The sequence below is a fragment of the Mycetomoellerius zeteki genome, unplaced genomic scaffold (genome assembly GCF_001594055.1).
Source record: "Mycetomoellerius zeteki isolate Tzet28-1 unplaced genomic scaffold, Tzet1.0 scaffold149, whole genome shotgun sequence".
Taxonomy (NCBI): Eukaryota; Metazoa; Arthropoda; class Insecta; order Hymenoptera; family Formicidae; genus Mycetomoellerius; species Mycetomoellerius zeteki.
In genome coordinates, this window is record NW_017256436.1 from 2,179,653 (window position 1) to 2,200,964 (window position 21,312).

Here is a 21,312-nt window from a genome sequence, read left to right on the forward strand (position 1 = left end):
CGGGGAGGATGGGGGTTGCGCGACCCTCTTCGATTATTATCCCCTCGGATATACACGCGCGGGGATCGATTTGCGGTTCTCCGTTCCGCAAATTCCGGGATCCCGCCGCGCGGGGCCTCGTAGCGCATCGATTTTGCATTAGTTCCGAGCAATTTGCACGACGCAACGACGTGGCGATGAGAATTAAATGAGTTTCCGACGGCTCGGATGATAGACTCCGCTCGACCGAGGGTTACTAAATTTTTCGGAAAATACAGGATAAAAAAGGTCTATACGCGACACACACACACACACATGTATATGTCTTATATCAGTTTCTATCAATGTAGTTTAATTTTAAGTTCGGTTCAACTAATAGCGTTTTCGACCGTAGCAGGTTTGAATCGATCTGGGTTGAATTAATTTAATGATATTGATAAATGCTCTTATTGATAAAGAATATAACATCAACTAGTGATAGAACATGTGATGTCGACCTCGAACCCAGATTGATTCAAATTCGCTACAGTAAAAAAACGCTGTAACTCTTTATCTTCTTCTAGTTCTAAATTAAGAATTAAAAAAAAACGAAAATTAAGTTAAATCGAGATTAAAGTTAATGTACATTAGTAGAAACTGACATTAGGATACGTTGAGGTACGTTCCGTTTTCACGCATGATGTGCACGATGTATAATCATTTTACTCTTCATTAATATTCGGCGAACAAGGATAAAATGATACATCAAGCGTGAAACAGAACGCACTCCTACGCGATAACTATGTAGATTCCGCTTTGAATTCGATCTAAAAATAAGCGAGCGCCCTTCCACAATAAAGAGAGGATGGACTAATCACCTACACCGCACCCATTAAATCGATCCAATCTCATCCAACTGCCATTAAACTTAAGTCAACTCGACTTGGCAAACATGTGAAATAGAACGACAATGACAGCGACGACAATGAGGTCTCATGTTCTCGTGCATTCTCCTCCTTTATGTCTGCGATAGCGTCTGTTATTGCCAACTCGGGATTCATTTCAACGATAGTTGATAAGAAAAATCGTGTGATATAACGATTGAGAAATCGCAGGTCGCGGCCCTCCTAAAAAATATTTGTTGCAGATTATCGCATTTAAATGAGACAAGGAGAAAGGGGAAACTTTAATGGGTTGTATTCCCGTATTCGGATTAATAAGATATAATGAAATGTTATATTAAAATATTATGATTGTATTACTCTTAAACACGCAACCTCTACTATGATACAGACATTCACTCTTACATCGTTTACGACTAGAAACTTAAGATTGTTCGCATACTCAAATGGACATGATAACACATTTGGTATTCGTCTGATATCTGTACGGTTCCTATTTATTTTATTAGGCCTTAGCACGAATAATAGTTTCAGATCTTGAAATAAAAAATATTGTCAAAAGCATTAAGTAGATGAGTGAAAAATATTTGTCAGAAATTGTGTGTTATCTTGAAATAAATTGGAACCAAAATGATAGCAGTTATTTGAGAGTAGTACACATATTTATCTAAATACTTAATTGAAAATGATTGTTAAAAAATGGAAAAACACTTCATAAATAATACTTATTGTTTAAAGAACGTGATGTGTGATGTGCCGTGTAAATATAGTGGAAGTAAAAAATTCTTATATCATTAGAATATAAGATAACATAAACATGATATATATATATAAAAAAAGGGGTTTTTTTGCCTTAATTTCTGTATGTTTACAAATCTATTATATCGTCGCTTCTATTGATTGGATCTCCCTTGAGCAACGCCACAATCATGCTAAAGAGTAAAAAAAGAATAAATATTTTCCATTTCTTATTTACTCTACATATAAAAATATGTATCTTCCATCTTTCTTTTATTATATATAAACTGTATTTACTTACCAATAAAGATAAATGAAAAAGAATACAATGCAATATCCGAGATGAATCATGCAATCACGTGTGTATCTCTTCAGCTTGCTGCGATTGTGAATCTCTGTGGGATCGTAAACTCCCATATTACCACTAGGAACGCTAAAGTACTCGTAAAACAACCAAATTGTCATCGGTATGTTCGCTAGCGTTAATATAAACTGTCCGTGTATCAATAAAAGAAATACCACAAACGTATGTCCTATCAACTTTGGCAAAACTCCCTGCAAATGAAAATTAATGATGAATAATTTACATTCGTGTATATATATATATATATATATATGACATCATAACATATTTAACTTGGAACAACATTCTTGCGCATTCAGATAATCACACTCGAGATCAGACAGCGTTATAATCTTCACACTTTGGTCAAGGAAAGTAATATGTAACAATTAATTAATAATGTCTAATAACAAATTCACATTATACAAGGTTAGTGAAAAGCTGTTATACATGAAATTAGCAAAATTAAATGTAAAAACATAAATATTTTAAATAATTAAATATCCAATAATAATATTGTCATGTCATTTAACAGAATATATATGTACTTATCATTTCATTGTTGATTATATTATGTCACTGCATTCAGATACTTTATACAAAACAGCCTTTTTTTTAACATATACTAATCTAGTGTAGAATAGGTAATCCAACAAGGACACAATGTAGCACAGTAAGGGCCAGTTGTTCCACTTTTTGGTAAATTTTACCTGTTAGGTAAATCTGGCAATCCGCGCATATAATTGGATAATCTTGCTATTTACTCAACAGGTAAAATATACTAAAAGATGGAACCGGGCCTAAGGGCCCTGGCACACAAAAAATTTAAGGCAGTAAGACATAAGCAGTAAGGAAATCAACATGTTGGATTCGCTACTGCTTATGTTATGGCCTTATGGACTCTACTGTGATTGGTCAATTCGCTTACTGCTTACATTTTACTGCTTAAGTTTTTTTGTGTGCCATGGCCCTAAATCATTACATTTTTATTGTCAACATTAAACAAGGATGGAATGATTCATTATATTATACTGGCCGTGATCCAAACTTCACTGCCAGTGCTGAAAATGTATAATACACGTAACGTAAACTATAGATTTTCAGCGCTGGCAGTGAAGTTTGGAACACAGCCACTGTCATCTGTGTCTCTTGCTCCAACAAGCTTTGATCCTTTCTTGCTTATGCAGGCGGGAGGAAGATTTGAAATTGGCGCCATTGCATCGCTGCCAATTCCAAAATAACCTCTTTATTGCGAAGAAAGTCTCATGCGTACAAAGGCTATCGTTTCACGAGTCCGGCGTCGAAATTGTCAAAAGAGATAGAATGAACCTGGGTGACAAAAAGGATACATAATACACCAGAAGAAACAGCACACAGCCCGTGACAAACAGTGTGATTACGAACAGAAACGGATCCGAGATTAAGCTCATGACGCTGCTGATCACATGAGATTCGCAGTTTCGGTGCTTGCTAAGTGCCTCCTGCGAATACTTGTCAGTATTTGTCAATATTCGTACTCGGATACTCGCTCGCCGGTTAAACTTTTGCCTACTTTTGCCGTAAACTTCCGGGATATCGCTTACTATTGTTGAAATACACACTTCACGCAGGGTTGCCAATCGCGCTTATCGCCAACGCTCATTCTCCTGCAATCTCACGGTTGACGTCCCTCGCCCCTCGCATTTATGCAAACTTAACTTTTACTGAATAAATTGCAAATCACAGAGTTGATCAAATCTAGAATTTCTATAATAACAAAAGCACTAATTAAATCGTTAGATTACGAATTCCACTCGTTTCCGAAGAACAAATCATTTATTATGAAAGATTTATCACACACATTCAAGAATTCGCAGAAAGTGTGTGAAAATCCAATGCTTAATCGGCTTAATGTATGTATATATGTATATATGATATTCTTAACGGAATAATTCGATTTTAATCAATTTTAAATTGCTTGTGCCAATCATATCAACGTGTGCTGGTTAGATTAGGTTAGATTGGCCGAACTGCTGCGCATGCGTGCAAAATCTGGGAATATTGGCTCTAATTTTGTTGGCCGCTCTGTAACATATCCGTTGTTCGAAAAATCAAACGAATTCTGTGTATTATTTGCGTGTGTACAGTAACGGAGACGGTGTACTCCGTAATTCTTTAACGACTTTAAACACGGTGATGCTCGACAGTTATGAAGCTGTGGGAAAAAGTTATTTTAGAATGGGTGAGCAGTAATTTTACGTATAAGCGTCGAAAACACACAAAGCTTCTCTGTGGACTTTCGTGTATACACAATTACATATATATGTCGAACTCTCAGTTTCATAATTGAATTTTCCATTCTTTTTTACTCGTGTTTTTGCAATTTTTTAACGCAAATTTTTAATTTTAATGAAATACTTAAATTATTTTGTGATCCTAAAGTTTTAAGAGTTTTCTAATTGTGTTTAATAGAGAACTCAAGAAGAAATACGTCTAATAGGTAAATGTTTAAATTTATAGATCAATTGCCTAGAAGTGCAGGACAAACCAGTGATAAATATAATAGAACTGCAAGATGGAATATTTTATATCAATTTCCTAAAATTAATGTGAGTATATTGCAATGCAAACCTGTTATCTAAGCCTATATTGTTATTCAACTCATCATGTTGCAGAAAATGGAAGAAGCTTCAGGATTTTGATCAAGAAGACATTATAAAATTTATAGAAGGCAAGCAAATTCTTGTTTTTCATATTGCTTAGTTTCCTAATTGTCAATCATCTGTAAGTTCTTAAATTTGAAAAGTAAAAATTGAAGTTAGTAGAAATACTAAGCAAGAAATATAAATTCCACTTAATTTTTAAAATTTTACATTATATATAACTAGGAAAATTAACATTTTGTTATATTTGTTTACAGAGGAATATCCTACTTTTAAAGTTAACAAAGATGATAAAGAAGAACATGTATACATCGCATCTTTGTTATTGTTACATTTGTGTCGAACACTTTTTGCAATACATCAGTCTCTGCAATACAACATGTGTGACAACTTGAAAAATGAAACACAAATTAGAGTTAAAGCCTTTCTTGAAAGTGTTCTACCTATTGGCAAAGATATTACCAAGGAAACTATGAGAGAAGTTATTATGGAGGTAGAGGATACATCAACATCTATGGATAATTGCAAAACACCACGAACATCGCCCAGTAAGGACTTTTTGAATTCGCCTCTAACATGTTCTGGACGTAGCAAAAAAATTTTGATTGAACGAGTTCGAGAGTTGAGAGATTTGAAGTGTAGCTTGACGATAGAACGATTTACTAATGCGGATTTACGGGATGACGTATTAATGCAGCACAATAAAATAAAAAAGTTGCAGAAGAAGCTTGAAGAAAAATCCACGAAAATAAAGGAATTACGAGAGGGATGGTTCAAGCCAAGCACTCCTCAACCATCTCGTATACAAGAAGATAATTCACAAGAGGATTATTACAAAAGATATATTAATGATCTGGAAAATCAATTGAGTAAACAGCAGGATGAAATTAATAAACTGGAAACAGAGAAAGATGCTGTGTCAAAGGAATTATGTTGCATCCATAGAACATCTAAACATTACAAGGAAAATTTTGCAAACTGCGAACGGTCCTTGGAATCTTTAACAAACAAAATTGAATTAAAGGACAGAGAACTGATAGAACTTAGAATGCACAATGAAGAATTACGCGCGCATATGAAAGAATTGAACAGAAATACTAATCCAGAACAAAGTTTTGAGGTTGAAGATCTATCTTATCCTGCCACTAGGTCATTGAACACTAGCGAAGTTTTAAGTACTGTAATCGAAATCCAACTCCAGGAAGCTAAAGAAGAATCTGCTATATTGCATGCTCAAGTTGATTCTTTAAAAGGAAGATATGATCTTCTTACGAAGGATTATAGAGCTGCAATAGAATCCAATAGAGATCTACAAGAAAAGGTAAAGACGCTAGATAAGGTGCAAGCAGAATTAAATAATGTGCAGAAGGAATTGGATGTATCAAATACAGCTGTTGCAAGTTTACGGGTAGAAAAAATCTCTCTTGTTACTCAAACTGAGGATTTGAAAAATTTATTTTCATCTAGAGAGAAAAAATTGTCTGAAACAGAACAATCGAATATCGCACTGAGTACAGAATTGGAAAACTTAAAACTAGACATGAAGAATTTGAATGAATTATTTGAAAATGAAAAGACCAATTCCTCACATTTAAGCACTACTCTAGAACAAACAAAATCACAGATAACAGAACATCTTACATGCATTCATAAGCTTACCGATGAAAGAGATTCATACAGATCTTCCATCGAAAATTGTAGCAAAAAATTAAGAGATATCTTACATTGTGATAATCAGCAATTTATAGAAGTTAAAACTGATAATTTAAATAATTCGACGCTTAATGATCTTACAAAATGTATTGAAACAATGTTACATAACTGCAATGTAATGCGCGTTTCATATGAAAATGATATCGAGAAATTAAAAACAACAATAGATGAAACTGATACAAATCTATGTAAGCAACAATTAATCATTACAGCTTTAGAAGAACAAAATAAGCAAAATCTTGTGGAACTAACTAATATCGAGGAAGAGAAGAAGCAAAAGGATTTATTAGTAAATGAACAAAAACAAATTATTCTTACATACTCACAAGAAATCAAAGTTTTAAAAGAAGTTAGAGAGGAGAAACTCGTTTTGGAACAAAATTTACACGAATTAACAAATAATTTAACAAATCGAAAGTCACTGCTGAAACATGTTATGACACAGTTAGAAGATCTACAGAACATAAATAAAGATCTAAAATTATTAAAAGAAGAAACTGAGCAAGACTTTGGAGAATATCAAAAAATTGTTAAACTAACATTTGAAAAATTACAACATGAATATTACACGTTGCATCATGACTATCATAAAGTACAACAAGAAAAGGAAAAGTTAGAGTATAATTTTAACTGCAATAAGAAAGAATTATCAAAAATTCAAGCAATAAATACTACATTACAACAAAACTTATTAGAAAATAAAGAAAAGATAGATATTTTAGAAAAGAAGGAAAGAAGTCTCTTCAATGAATTAAATGAATACAAACGCAATACACAGGAATTAAGAGATATGAATCACACGTTGGAAGAATTATACGCAGTGATGAAAACTGAAACAAATAATAAACTTGAAAGTCTTAAGTCGGATAACGCTAAACTATTACTCGAGTTGAAAGATGCCACTGATAAGCTAAATTTATTACATCAAGAAAAGAGTGATACAATGATGCAAATAGGATTAAAAGAAGCACAAATTAACAACTTACTTCTAGATGTTTCAGCTTTAAAATCAGAAAAAAACGATTTAATGCATTCTCATAAAGAAACACTTGAAATGAAAGATAAAAAACTAGAAATGAAAGAAGAGGCCTTATTGACGTTACAAACTAAAATGGAAAAATTGATGAGCGAAGCAAATGTTACAGAAAAAAAGATGAAAGAGATAATTATTAATCTTCAAGAAGTAAGATCCAGTCAGGATGCTGTCTTGGCAACTCAAGAAGCAGCTCTAAAAGAAAAGTGTCAATACATAGAAGAACTTCAAGAAAGGTTTGACAATTCGAAGGACATCTTGAATAAAGAACTTGAAGAAACAAAATTGTCATTACGTGAGTGCCAAATTAAATTCTTTGACTTAGAAAATCAACTTAATAATCAAAACAGGACAATAACAGAATTACAAGATATGCTCAAAACAATAAATGTAGAACTTGAAACGAGTAAAGAGTATTGTAAGCATATAGATGCAAGTCAAGAGGAAATTATAAAATTATGCCAAGAATTGGAACATCCAACGAAAAATTTGAATTCTACGATTACGAAAACGTGTTCAGACTTTGATATACATGATGTATTGCAGTATGAGTGCATTAATATAGAGAATAAGTATAAGTGCATTAATATAGACAATAATGCAAATATCTTGAATATTATTAAAATGGCTCTTGATGAATTACACAAATCTCAGAAAATTATCTCGCATTTATCATGTACAAACGTAGAATTGAATGAAACTTTATCAAAACAAAAAGTACTTATAGAGAACAGTGTAAAAGAAGAAGTTTGCAGTCTCAAGAATAAAATACGAGAATCGGAAATAATAGCACAGAAACGAAATAATTATATTAAGAACCTCATAAAAAATAAGGAATCTTTGCAGGAATCTTTACAGAAAGTTTTCGCCATGCGCAACGATTTAGATACTATTTTAACATCATTCAAGCAAAAATGGAATGAAATACTGACAAAGTTCCAAAATATTTTTTATACTGAGAATTCCGTTTGCGATGAGTTTAAACAGCTGCAAATTAAAAAGACAAGTCTTGAAAATGCATTGTTGAAGTGTCAAATTGATTATTCAGAGAACATCAAATTTATATCTGATATTTTATGGGAAAAGTTCCTGTGGACAGAACAAAAACTACATGATACCTATTTATGTTCAATACATGAGAAGGAATGTTTGGATATACTAACTAATGTAGAAGAAGATCAATTTTCTAATGAGAAAATGGTAATTAATATGGAGTTGGAAAAATACAAAACGCTGCAAACTGATGTAATGAAATCTGAAGAAGAGATAGAATCTTTCATTGCTTTAGCTACTTTTTACGATAACAGTTTAAAATCTGGCGAAATCAAGAGTCAAGTAGAGACAGAAAAGAAATTACAAAATCAAATTAATCAGTTGACAAAGGAAAGGAAAGATCTAAAAACTAAAATGGACACTATGCGTTCGAGGAATATAAAATTAGAGAAAAATATCGATGATCTTAGAACGGAGATAAAGAAGTTAAAGTCGACGGAGTCAGCGTTGATGGAGACAGCGTCGACGGAAGTTAACTTAACAATCTCTGAAGGATCTGAAGTGCAATCCCTAAAAGAAGAGTTAGAACGTTTGAAAGAACAGAATCAACAGTTACATGAAGAAAAAGATGAGTCAAGCAAGCTAGCAAAACAAAACCTTGACAGTCAGTTAAAAGAGATACATGCTAAATATGAACAAAAATTAGAAGATATCAAACAACAAATGGTAAGTAGAAAAATATCTATAGGTATTTTAAAAATTTAACTCATGTTTCACGTAAATGTTACTTTACGTTAAATTTACAGAAAATAGTTTATAATGAGCAAATAACGAAGTTAAGTAAGGATCAAGAGAAGATTACGCAAGAAAAATTGCAGAATCAAATGGAAGTAATGTGTCAAAGACAGAGAGATGAACTTAACAGGTACAAAGCACACGTTGGCGACTTAAGTTCACAACTTTGGAGTGTGGGAGAAAAACTCCTAATCGAACAACAACAGAAGCAAGATGCGTTACAGCGTGTAAAAGTACTAGAAACTAAACTTAGAGAATCCCAAACGGACCAACCAATAGCCACAATTTCGCGTAAGACTTGCAAGTAGGCACAACTGTTTTTTAGATAGGAAACATATTGTAAAAAAAATTGTCAATTTGATGATTAATTAATCTATTATAGAATGCAGAAACAAGAAATGTTACCTGAAAATATACAACAAGCACATAAAGTAACAACGCTTATAACTGAAGAAACACTCGAAAGGAGGCACAGTATTAGAAGCATGCAAGCGATGGGCAGTGTATTTAAAACGGAGGACGAGGAAGAAATCTTTGATAATGTTTATCTAAGTATATTTCGCACATTATAGATACTCCAACGTTGATAAAAGATTAAATTTAACTTTTCTGTGGCATGCATTAACTGATGCTTTCTATTTCAGCTGATATGAAAAAGGGCAATTTTATGCCTATCACAGATATCAACCGTTTGTCCGTTTTACAAATGAGAAACTCTCTTTGCAAGCCTCATTTGAAATCTTCTTATCCTGCAGAAATGCAATTTCTTCCTCCAACTTTGACTGAAGAAGATATTAAAGTAAGTTTCTTCTTAATGTTTATTACATCTTTAGAATTCTTATCGAATATTGAATATTTTATTAATTTCGAGCAATATATATATCTTGGTCGTATTTTTTTTTTATAGACGGGTTCTTCAGTAGAAGAAAACTTCAACGATAGTCTTAGCCAAAGTCTTCTCCCAGAACAGAAAGCTAGGAAAAAAGATAAATCTCAGGTAAGAGTAGTGTCCATCAGTTTTATGAAATCTTAAATATTTGCAATACTTTCAATATTTATTGATATCATATAAAATATATAGATATCATATAAAAAACCCGGTCCTCCAACACCAAGCAAAAATGGAGGAAGGTTATCATTGCAGGTATTTGTATATCCTCGTGCATGCTATTACCTTGTATATTCTCTGCACACAATTACAATAAAAATCTCTGTTCAAGAAATCGCTAAAACTGAAAAAATAAAACTTTTTACGACGCTTTTATCATGCAATCGTATCATTAGAAAATTATTACCAAAAATTTGTGTTAGGGTAATGAATTAAGAAGCCCAAGTTCACGTATATTGAGAGAACGAAATGTGGATAGAAGAACTATGACTACTCCTCATTCGCTGAAGAACATATTCTCGTTAAAACGACAAGATGAAGTGAGTATAAAAAATAAATATAAACAATTTTATATTAAGCGATATTAACATGTCAAACATATTTTTTAATAGAATGCAACCAGCACGCCAAAACGCAGACTCAGTAATCTTTTTCGCAAATCTCGTTTACAATCGGATCGCTGAATAAATATTATAGCCATACGATTATGTATAAAAAGTAACAATATGTGTTAGCATAACAACTAAGAGTTTTATAACTACAAATTATATATTCTCTTATTTTATATAATTTACGTGATATCTGCATTATTTATTTAAATATTGCGGATATCGTGTAAATTATATGAAATTAGTAATTATAGTAATTTTACTCTATGACTATTCTTATCTTTTGTCATGTCAAATATTATATATTGGAAGAAAATTGAGAATTATTGTAAGTTTTGCAATATGTGTAATAATGTGTAAATAGATTGTGGTACATAAATAATATTTTATAAATTTATATGAAACATTCAAGTGTACAAAGCATTATCACAAAATGTACAGGAAAAGCAAGATATAAAAGTATAATATATCAAGTTTACCATGTGCCTCTACAATGCCTTTACAAATAAAACTATTAAATAAAGCTAATAAACAATTTTGTATCTATTGTGTGTTTATTTAAAAAAGTTATTAAATGGTTGATAAGTAAGATATTTTTCTTAAATATTCATTTTTATATAAAAATGAAATACATATATTGTATTATTTATAACATGAATAATGTAATAAATGTATAATGAAATAAACTCAATTCTGAAAACTTAAAATTTTTTCTTATATGTAATAACGTATATGTTATAACTTTATTTGTCGAAACATATTAATACTTTTTTTTTGTTCTATACATATATAAAAGCTCTATGTATCTATATAAATTAAGTTGGGATTAGGTTTGTGTAATTTTCAAATCGCGTAGCTGCTTTGAATACATATCACAATCCAATCGTCTAAATTTAAAAATATGAGAGAGCGAAGCTTTTAACGATTACGATGTCTCTTCTACTCAGAATCAGATTCCTGTAATTTAATTTGAATCGATGTATATCATGTAATTCGTAGCATTATGTTCATTCATACTGTAATAGTATTCAAACTTACCATATATTGTCCCTCAACATATCTTCCCGAGTTTCTAGAAGTTCTCCGCAATTCCCTGTGCTCTACGTGATCTTGATTTCGCCGTCTATCGAAAAATTATGTTCTGTTTATTTTATAATCTCAAAATATACAGATACATGTGACAGCGTACTTACGATCTTGACTGGATTTGTAAAGTTTTAAGTCTGTTATCAATATCATGCGAAGGACTCGTCGAGGTATCTTCTATGGCTGTTGTAGGAGACGTTTGCATTTCTGCAGTGTTATTATTATCATAGAAAGCATTTGTTTTGGCTCCGCGTATTACCATTTTAGTAACTGGTAATCTAAAAAAATGAAACGATTATATCGACATTTATTAAATAAATGTATTCTATAATTTAAAAATGATCTATATTTCAATTGATGCTTTACTTTTTTCTACTCGTATTTAAATCAATAAAAATATGAGAAAATAAATTACTCACTGATTTTTCCGTGGACCACGCTTTTTCTTTTGTTTGCTGAAATAAAAACGCCCATTTTCAGGTGGAAGTGCAATTATTCTGATTACTCGAGATAAAGGGACAAAAATATCAAAATTACGAGAAATTGTCAAGTGCATACATATGATCGACTTGCATACTGAAATATATATCTATTTAGGATTTTTTAATAAGTAAAATATTAAAATCGAAGTAACGATATCAAGAAATGATATAGATGAATATAATGACACATATTTGTGAAGTGATGGGTATAGAGAACGGCGTGTCACATGAAGAGGAACGTAGGCATCATTAATTTTAGGAAATATGAAGCATACAGAAATGATCAATTCTTTTATTTTGCTACATATTAATGATTAATAAAATATGTTTTTTTTTTGCGCTTTTCAATGACTTTTTAATTTTGATAAAGTAGGATCTAGGAGCGCTGGGAATAGAAGGTCTTATTTGAAGCAATATTTATTCATACGTCTATCACACCAATTTGTATTATTAATATATAAATAGAATACAAAGTTTTTTAAGCTTATACTTGGTTTTCAATCTCGATAAAATACACACATCGTTCTCTATGCACTATTTTTTCAATTACCTCAAAAATATGATATGACAATATTATATATTTGTAATAATCTCTTATTCTAGCAGAAATGCTTTGTTGTTAAAACAAGCACGAATTACATCGAAAATATACAATTTTTGTCCCTTACATATAATTTTAAACATACATTGATTGATATATAATTTTCATCTATAATAAAAATATATTCTTAAATTCTTTTAAAGGGGAACACCACTGACAGATTAAAAAAATCGATTTTTTTGCATTTTTGTAATCCTGGAGTCTTAAAAATATGTCCCTAAAATATTATGTTGAAATTCGCAACGGAACTATAGTAAATATATGATGGAGTAGCGCGTGGTCAGATGCCGCACAGTGGGCGGAAAAACTTTAAACGCGTTTTTCTCGAAACCACAGTTTTCACAACTGGGCGCTCACATATCTCGGCTAATTTTTATCCGAATGACTTGAGTTTTAGACAGAATGTTTATAACAAAATTGTCTTTAATTAAGCGTACGGATTTTTTAATCGGATTATTAGTTTTTGAAAAACAACATTAAAAAAGTAACGATTTTTTCGCAAAAAATCGCGACCTCTTTTTTTTAAAACAGCGCCATTTTGTCAAAAATTATTTTATCAAAAAATCCGTACGCTTAACTGAAACTACACTCATATACTTTAAAATAAAAAAAGAATTTTTTTATTTCGGAGCTCCCGTTCAGACGCAACACGAGCGCCTGTCCACCCATGTTTTTCCAGACGAGGCACATCAACGAGCACTGAGGCTACAAATATTAATATTATTTAATGAATTTTTTTTTAATAACTTCGTAAATGTATGTACTTTGAATATATAAAGACAATAATTCATACAGGCTATTAGTTTTCACAAAAAAAAAAAAAATTTACGAAAATAGCCTTTTCGGCCGTCACCCTGGTGTTCCCCCTTAAGGTCGCCTGTAACAAGCGGTTAGGCTCACTACTCATGCAAACATATATATGTATACAAAAAATAATTTTTTTGTTTAAAATATTATGATTTTAAATAACAATAGATATTTACAAATTAAGCACAAGCATGCAGTTATACTGCAAGCAGATCGCAATTTTTTAAATAAAAAAATACAACTTATGATTCCACATTCTCTCTTTCTTCCTTTTTCTCTCACACGCACACTTTCTCAATAGTGCTTTTTTAAAAATTTTTTAATATTTCAAAAATTGTAAAATTATGATAATTATAAAATTTCATATTTTAACATACCAAAATAATAGAGTTTTTAACAGTATACATCGATTATCAGCTTACATGGAATTCATTCTTTTTCATAAATTTATCATAGCAATGGGTCGTAACATATTAAAGTTTTACGAATATATCATAAAATTAATAAAGCATTAATGAAAAAATGGCAGTAAAACAAAAATATTATTAGTAATGAGACTGCTACCACTATTTCTACAGAACTACATTTTGCAAGCAACATTACTATCTTATAGCAATAATAAAAGAAGCACATTAGCATGTGCATAGAATTTGCGCACTTTTAATTTTATAAATAATATATAGTATATATATATATATGTCTACGTATATATTTTATATAATATTCTAATATAATATTTTTTTGTTAAACTTATTATTATTATCTTAATTATAATTACAAGTAACTGTTATATGTAACTATTCGATAACACAAAAAAAATTTGTCAAACACTTGGATATTGTTACAATAAAAATTAAATGCTTTACTAGCTGCTGCAATACAAACTACATATTATACATATATAAATTATAATATATAATTATAACATATATGACTTGAAATGCAAACTATACACAACATATAACTACATATACATATATATAGATAGATAATATAGTATGCATTGCAAAAGATAAAGTATTTTGTTTTTATTGCAATTATATTCGAGCACTTGCCGATTTTTTGTTATCGAACAGTTACATATAACAATTATTTGCCATTATAATTAAGATCATCCTATAACAAGTGTAACAAAAAACAATATTATATTAGATTTTCTCTATATTCGGGTACTTCCAACTCACCCAGCAAGTTCGTGATCAGAACCTTCGTCAGGTTCATCAGCATCTTCTTCTTCTGCAAAAATAAATGTTATTGTTTAGACGATGAAGAAGACATGGATAACTTAAAATTAATACTTGACTCTTAATGCTTCTTTAATTATAATCATAAACGCAATTATTTCTGCAATTTACGGTGTGTGTGTGTGTGTGTGTGTGTGTGTGTGTGTGTGTGCGCGTGCGCGCGCGTGTGTGTGTCTGTCTCAGTTCAAGTCCGAATCCAATTTTATAGCATTAAATGAATTTAGTCTTGCATGAAAACAGCAAGAAAATAAGAACTTTACAGTTCAAAATTACGATACATTTACCAATTTCCTATTCAATTAATTTTGAAAAACGGAGTTGTGTTCCATGAATATATACATCAAAAGCGCTTTTCAAAATAGTCATAGTGAAACAAAATCTTTTACCTGCTAAATCTTTCTTGCGTCTTGTGTAAGCTCGTTTACTTGTAACTGGTACTTGATCAGTTTCACCATGTAATAAACTATTTCTGTACAATAATAAAGGCTGCCAATCCTCTCCTCGTGAAGATGGCATTCCAGCTTGTAGTCGTCTATCCAGAAAGTTGAGTCTACAATTGGACACATCATATTAAAACTCATAAACTTGAAGAAAAATATTGACACAAATTAGATTTAAAATATAGTACTTACACTAGACGTTTATCTTGTTTGAGAAGTTTATTCGTGAATTCTGACAGTATTTCAAGGAACGGTAAATTCGGTGGTGGACCTGTAGGATCTTGTTCGATACCATCTGGAGGTGTAATGACGAATAACACTCCTGCACGATGCAAGGCCGTAATCGCTTCACGATTTTTCACGGCGTCCAAACCAAAGGATAAAGCAAATCGTTTCGCGAGTTCCTAGACATAATTAGATTTTAGTATATTTTATCTTATTAACTATAAACTATATATCGATAGTTACATACCTTTATCGCGGTAAATTCTTCGCTATTTCTGTTCACCTTGCCCTTTTCAGCCATTATCTCATTGTACAAAATATTTAAGCTTTGTTGCATCGTTAACGCACAATTCGTTTTGTTGATGTCTCTCGCTTTCCCTAATGTGGTTTTAATAATATCGCCATAGTCATTGTAATATTTGACGTAATGCTTAAACACATCCGCCGCAGCTTTCGTGGGGATCATATTATATACGATTAACTTGCAATAGCCAGCCAAAAAATTTCTTCGTTTATGTAGTTCCTCAATTTTAGAATGTTCATCATGCTCATCTGTGAAATAAATTCATATTATATATTTTTCAGTAAGTTTATTTAACATATCACTCCTTTATACTCTTCAAAAGTGACATTTTTTTTTTTAATTAAGTTACACAGAAAAGAGGAAAACTATTTTTCAACTTGACAAAAAACTTGACTAATCAAATAATATCGACAAAAAGAATATGATCAAATGTCATTTTTGTTTCACAATCTTTGAAAAAAACCATCTTTTTTTAGTTGTACCAATTTCTTTATGAAGTTAAAATACTTCACTTTTAATAATTGATAGGATAATGTTTACTTAACTCATTCAAGATAACTCAAAAATAAGGTTTTTTTTTTAGTTGTTTGTTTTTGAAGAGAGAGCAATACATTAACTGAGTAACTAATGTATTGCTCTCTTCACAGTTGAGACACTGAACAGTTTAATAATAGAACATTTTCTTATCAAACAAAAAATCTAGGTCTAATTCCCAGTCTTACTGTCTCGCATATAAGAAATTTTATTTGATATGTGTATGGAAAAGATATTACTTTCCTATGATACAAATAAGAACTGTAAAACAAACTTTAAGATACATAATAAATCGCTATATGTATATTTCAAGAACAAAAATTAAAATAAAAATAATAAATCACCATCTTCCTCTTCGGAGAAAACATATTCTTGTATAAATCTATTGAGCATGTTTTGCATTGCTTGGTCCGGTTCGTATACCAACTGATGCATCAAGGGATTAGTATGCGTAGTCAGTTGGTTGCAGAATACCACTAATAAGTCACATATGGTATTGTATGCAACTTCCCTTAAGATCGGTGATGATGGCTGTTTAACATTACAAATATCATTTATAAAACATTACGTTATAAACATTTAACGTGACTTTGTTTTTAAATTTGAGTAAAAATTATAATTACCGTGAGGCTACTATCACTACTGACGAAATGGCGCATCAAACCTATAAATGAATGGAGTCGTTCATTCAACTGCCGGCATTCGTTCTCACCACGGCTGCCCGAGTCCACAGCTTCCATCAAATGATGTTCACCCCACAAAATGGCGAAGAAGCATGCGCTTATGCAGTATTTAACTGCCTTAGGTGGTAGGCATCTGCATATAAACAATTAAAATTAAAATATATTTAAACATATTTGTACAGTTCCATAAATATAAAGAAAATTACTTTGAAGGATCCTTTGCATCTTCAATATCCTTATACAATGAATCCCATATACTCCAAGGATTCATATTGTGACAGGAATAAAATATAGAAACTTTTTTAAGTGATTGGACAACGTTAAATATTTCATCTTCGTCTGGTTCCTCATTTCCCTCAATCAAATTTCTATATTCATCGATCGCCTCTTTATATTTATTTACGATTGAATCGATTAAAGTTGAACGAGCGACGTCACATCTATAAGAAAATAATTTGAATACTGAATGCTTTAGTATGTACAATTAGAAAAAAAGTAATATACATACCTAGTGAAGATAGCATGACCTTCCACACACATGTGTTCCAATGTTTTAGACGCTGTATCTAAAACTTCAGTATCATGCATTTTTTCTACAATCCCGTGAATTTTACTTAATAGAGAGTCTAAATTCATTTCCTGTCTAGATTTTGTATAAATATCCAAATCGAAATATTGCGGGATTGCAAGTAAATTCGCCAATTTTTCAGGATCCGCTCTGTATTTATCAAGTAACAGCGGTAAAGTTTGAATAAAATGTTCTGTCAATTTTTGCTTATCATCATAAACTTGTTTAAGTTCTTTCACTGACAGAATTTTTCGAGTAGGTCCACGGCCGACCGGTGCTTCGCCCGTAGCAGCTTGTTTTATGCAACACACCATCAATTCAATGAGGGATGTTTCTTTTTGATTATCCAACGCTTCCTCATCGGGACCAGCCTCTTCCAACAAAAGATCTGTCATGCATTCCCAATCCTTCATCATCTGATTAGTTTCGATCAGAGAATCAACTAAATATGCCCCATGCTCGTGTAACTCGGATTCAATGAAGAACAGAACAAGATCACGTATAAGTGGCGTATTTGGCAATCGTTTCTTACCACGTCTAGTCTTAACGCTCGCCATAGTTACTTCATCCAGACGGAATAAACGTTCGTTTAGAAATTCACCGGCCGCCTGTGCGACCGCGCGATGCGAGGAATAAACAAGCTCGTACACGTGTTCGCAGTCTTTATCAGTGAGGATTTCTCTATGATGTTTCAAGATTGAGATAACCAGTTTCACAGCCTGGACCGCCACATCGTATTCCTTGTCCAACGTCATTGCGACGATTCTATCCTTAAACTTACTTGTGAACAACTCGAGCTTTGTTTTTAGTTCCTCTGAGGCATACAATGGTTGTAATGCCTGTAAACATTTAAGTCTAACTTCTCCAACTTTATCATGTAAAGTCCAACCTACAAAATTCAAACACGAAAATATATTATGGCTTCTATTTTCATGTGTAAAAGTGAGAAAAATATTATGTACCTATATATTTCAAATAAGAATCATCTAAGAAATTTTGGTGGAACTTCTTCATCCAGACTCCGATTTCTGCCATGCAAATCGCACGTATTTCTGGCAAGGTATCTCTGTATCTGTGAACGAAAACAGACTTGAACATGTATGTAAGCATGTTCTTTATTTCGTCCATATTCTCTTCTAATTCTTTTCGCTTTGCCATCAAAGATTCCAATCTGTCTGCTGCTCTTTTCTCCCGAGCCTTTTGCCTCTCTGCTTCATATTGTCGTTGCGTGTTATCCAAATTTATAGATACAGTCAAAGCAACATCTACCAAAGCTGTCATTAACTTCATGGCTACAAGTAAAATTATTTTATTAATACATATTTTGGGGCTCACAGTGAAATTTTATAAACATCAATTGCTCAGTTTGTTGGAATTTACCTGCAAGCGTTGCAGTATGTCTAAACGCTCTTACTTGCGAATCTGACAGTCCAGTTAGTAAAGAAATAACATTATCCATTAAAAATTGATCATAAATAATCGAATATTGGCATTGTCGGACAAGAATTTGGACGAATTCACAAAAATTTGCACGGAATTTCTTCCACTGCTGTCCCGTCATTATTAACGGATATTCACCACTTTCCTGAAGAATAAAATTGTATAATGATAAAATTACGATCTATTAAGCATTATAATCTGAGAAACATACTTCGTCAAATTCCTCGGTCATCTTGCGAATTATTGCCACATGCTCCATGGTCAGTTGCATCTCGGAAGTAATGCGACCTTTGCAACCGCTTGCATTAATAAAAAATTGCATCAACATGAGAAGAGCATTCTCTCTGTTACTTTTGTACTTTTCTATCCAGTCGTCAACAATAGTCTGTCAAACAATATTTGTAAAAGGTTTTGATACATAGTTCTTCATGTACTTATTAGAACATAAATCAACTTACAGTGAGCGACGAACGATTATTTCTAATAACATAATAAAGACTAGCTTCATCTTCTAAACTATGCGGATGGTGTGCTCTTTTGTTACGTCCTCGTCCACCGCCGCCTTTACTTTTGCTGATGGGCAGCGGAACATAGTCCGTATCGATTTCTTTGTATTTGGGTTGCTGCACCACGCCTCCTTTAAAAAGTCAAAGATTACAATTTCTCATATTATTTGCTACAAGATCCGTAAATATTGACAAAATACATATTCATATATACCGCGCATCCTGGCACGCGTGTTTCTTGTAATCCTCATGTTAGAAGCCGCTGGTGTTGCAGGAGCCTCGAATTGTGTCTGATTATCAAGATTTCCCGATTGTTCCTGATATTGCTGTTGAGTACCTGGCGAACTGTAACTCTCAGAGGAGTAATGCTCTGGACTATAAACATATAATAATAAGTTAATTTAAACCCTTATACACAATTTTAATACAATAATTGATTATAAAGAAATACAAATATGTTTCTTTTAAAATGCTTTTTCTTTCTTTCTTTAGTCTGTTCTTTTTTGTAAACAACTAGAAAATGACATTTGAGTTATGTCATTATTGTAGCAAATAAAATTTCATTTCTTTCAAATACAAGTATATACTAGTTCAGCCACAAGGAAGACTTAATAACACTAATTCGCTAATTGGATACTTACGTAGGATTGTGCAGCGGGGTCTGAGACGGAGTCTGATTGTACGGTGTATACGCATTGTAAGAGTCGTTCGCGTCCCCGCCGGAATTGTCATTCATCGGCGTCAATGGTGTCATCGGCGTATCATACTCCGGAGGCACCGGATCGTCCATACGTATCCGCTTGCCTCCCCTTCTGTGCATCATCGTGGCGTTTTCTACGTTTTAGTGCGTCGTTCCACAAAGATTTCGTGTCCCGGGAAAACGCGCGCTCGACCGCAACAACCGCGCGTTAAGTCGCCATAACCGCGCGCGAACAGTATTTTACCGAGACTCTCATTAAACGTATCGAGACGAACCATTCGGATACTTTTGATAAAGCGATACCTCGCGCGAAGGCTATTCCTCGTGATTCTTGTCGGCGCTTAAATTTAAACTCGTTTTCAGCATTCAGTGTCCTCCTCTTTGTTGTTGTTGCCTGATACTTACAACTGTACTGTCTGCGATGTTGTCTCGGAATGTCTCGATATTTAACGCGGTTTAACGTTCGTGAATTGATACCAAATTCCGTTGCGAGATAAGATGGGGACATCTTGAGACGCGTCTCGACGAATGATTTTCATTGGTCGCCCAATTGAGAATTCCCTAGATATGTCTAGTTTCATGAAAACGCGCCCACCATTTTGCCAGAGCCTCCACCATTTTCCTTCCAGCCGTAATTTGAATTGTCCGTCTCTTTCCTTCTAACGCTTTCAGTGACCGTGTCGGAGAGGACGGAGAGCGCGTTATTGCATATATTATTTTTCTTGATTCTTCTAAAGTGCGTTCCGTTGCGCTTACAGCTTGTAAGCATCATTTATCTTTGTTTAATAGATCTTGTCTATTTGATAGACAACAAGGATGATATGATGCTTACAGCATGTGAGCGTGAAAACGAAACGCACTTCTAAAGGTGCATTCACATGCAAGCGTCAAGCATCAAGCAGTGGAAGCAGCAACCAATCAACGAAACGATTTTTACAGTGGCGTAAAAAATATTTTTTTACACTATTGCCCGTATCGTCCAGCTGATTGGTTGTTGCTTCCGCTGCTTGACGCTTGACGCTTGCATGTGAATGCACTTTAATGCGGGGTCTACAATAGAAGTCGTAGCAGTCGTAGG

General features: G+C 32.6%; 3 protein-coding genes across 4 annotated transcripts; 1 reads left to right on the forward strand and 2 right to left on the reverse strand.

Annotated features, from left to right (window-relative positions):
• Positions 1-1,583: 1,583 nt before the first annotated feature.
• Positions 1,584-3,651, reverse strand: cnir (cornichon-like protein). Of its 2 annotated transcripts, XM_018444176.1 has the most exons (5): positions 3,494-3,651; positions 3,291-3,431; positions 2,226-2,294; positions 1,900-2,153; positions 1,584-1,792 (listed from the first exon to the last, which is right to left on the reverse strand). In XM_018444176.1, exons 2-5 carry the CDS (start codon positions 3,369-3,371, stop codon positions 1,729-1,731), a joined length of 468 nt encoding a protein of 155 aa, XP_018299678.1. In that variant the 5' UTR covers positions 3,372-3,431; positions 3,494-3,651; the 3' UTR covers positions 1,584-1,728. The 2 variants fall into 2 exon arrangements, with proteins under 2 accessions (XP_018299678.1, XP_018299677.1); XM_018444175.1 differs by having other exon boundaries at positions 3,291-3,651.
• Positions 3,652-4,921: 1,270 nt separating this feature from the next.
• Positions 4,922-10,740, forward strand: mud (mushroom body defect). Its single transcript, XM_018444136.1, has 8 exons — positions 4,922-9,048; positions 9,129-9,421; positions 9,500-9,669; positions 9,762-9,916; positions 10,025-10,114; positions 10,199-10,261; positions 10,429-10,545; positions 10,618-10,740. Exons 1-8 carry the CDS (start codon positions 4,963-4,965, stop codon positions 10,687-10,689), a joined length of 5,046 nt encoding a protein of 1,681 aa, XP_018299638.1. The 5' UTR covers positions 4,922-4,962; the 3' UTR covers positions 10,690-10,740.
• A 629-nt stretch (positions 10,741-11,369) lies between these two features.
• Positions 11,370-20,638, reverse strand: SA1 (stromal antigen). The gene is made up of 18 exons (XM_018444376.1): positions 20,176-20,638; positions 19,749-19,909; positions 19,487-19,665; positions 19,240-19,413; positions 18,969-19,173; positions 18,551-18,880; positions 17,529-18,477; positions 17,227-17,460; positions 16,961-17,153; positions 16,682-16,868; positions 15,747-16,051; positions 15,467-15,678; positions 15,221-15,384; positions 14,775-14,826; positions 12,120-12,155; positions 11,808-11,978; positions 11,653-11,737; positions 11,370-11,571 (listed from the first exon to the last, which is right to left on the reverse strand). The coding sequence occupies exons 1-18, from the start codon at positions 20,355-20,357 to the stop codon at positions 11,554-11,556; spliced, it is 3,837 nt and encodes a 1,278-aa protein (XP_018299878.1). The 5' UTR covers positions 20,358-20,638; the 3' UTR covers positions 11,370-11,553.
• Positions 20,639-21,312: the final 674 nt, after the last annotated feature.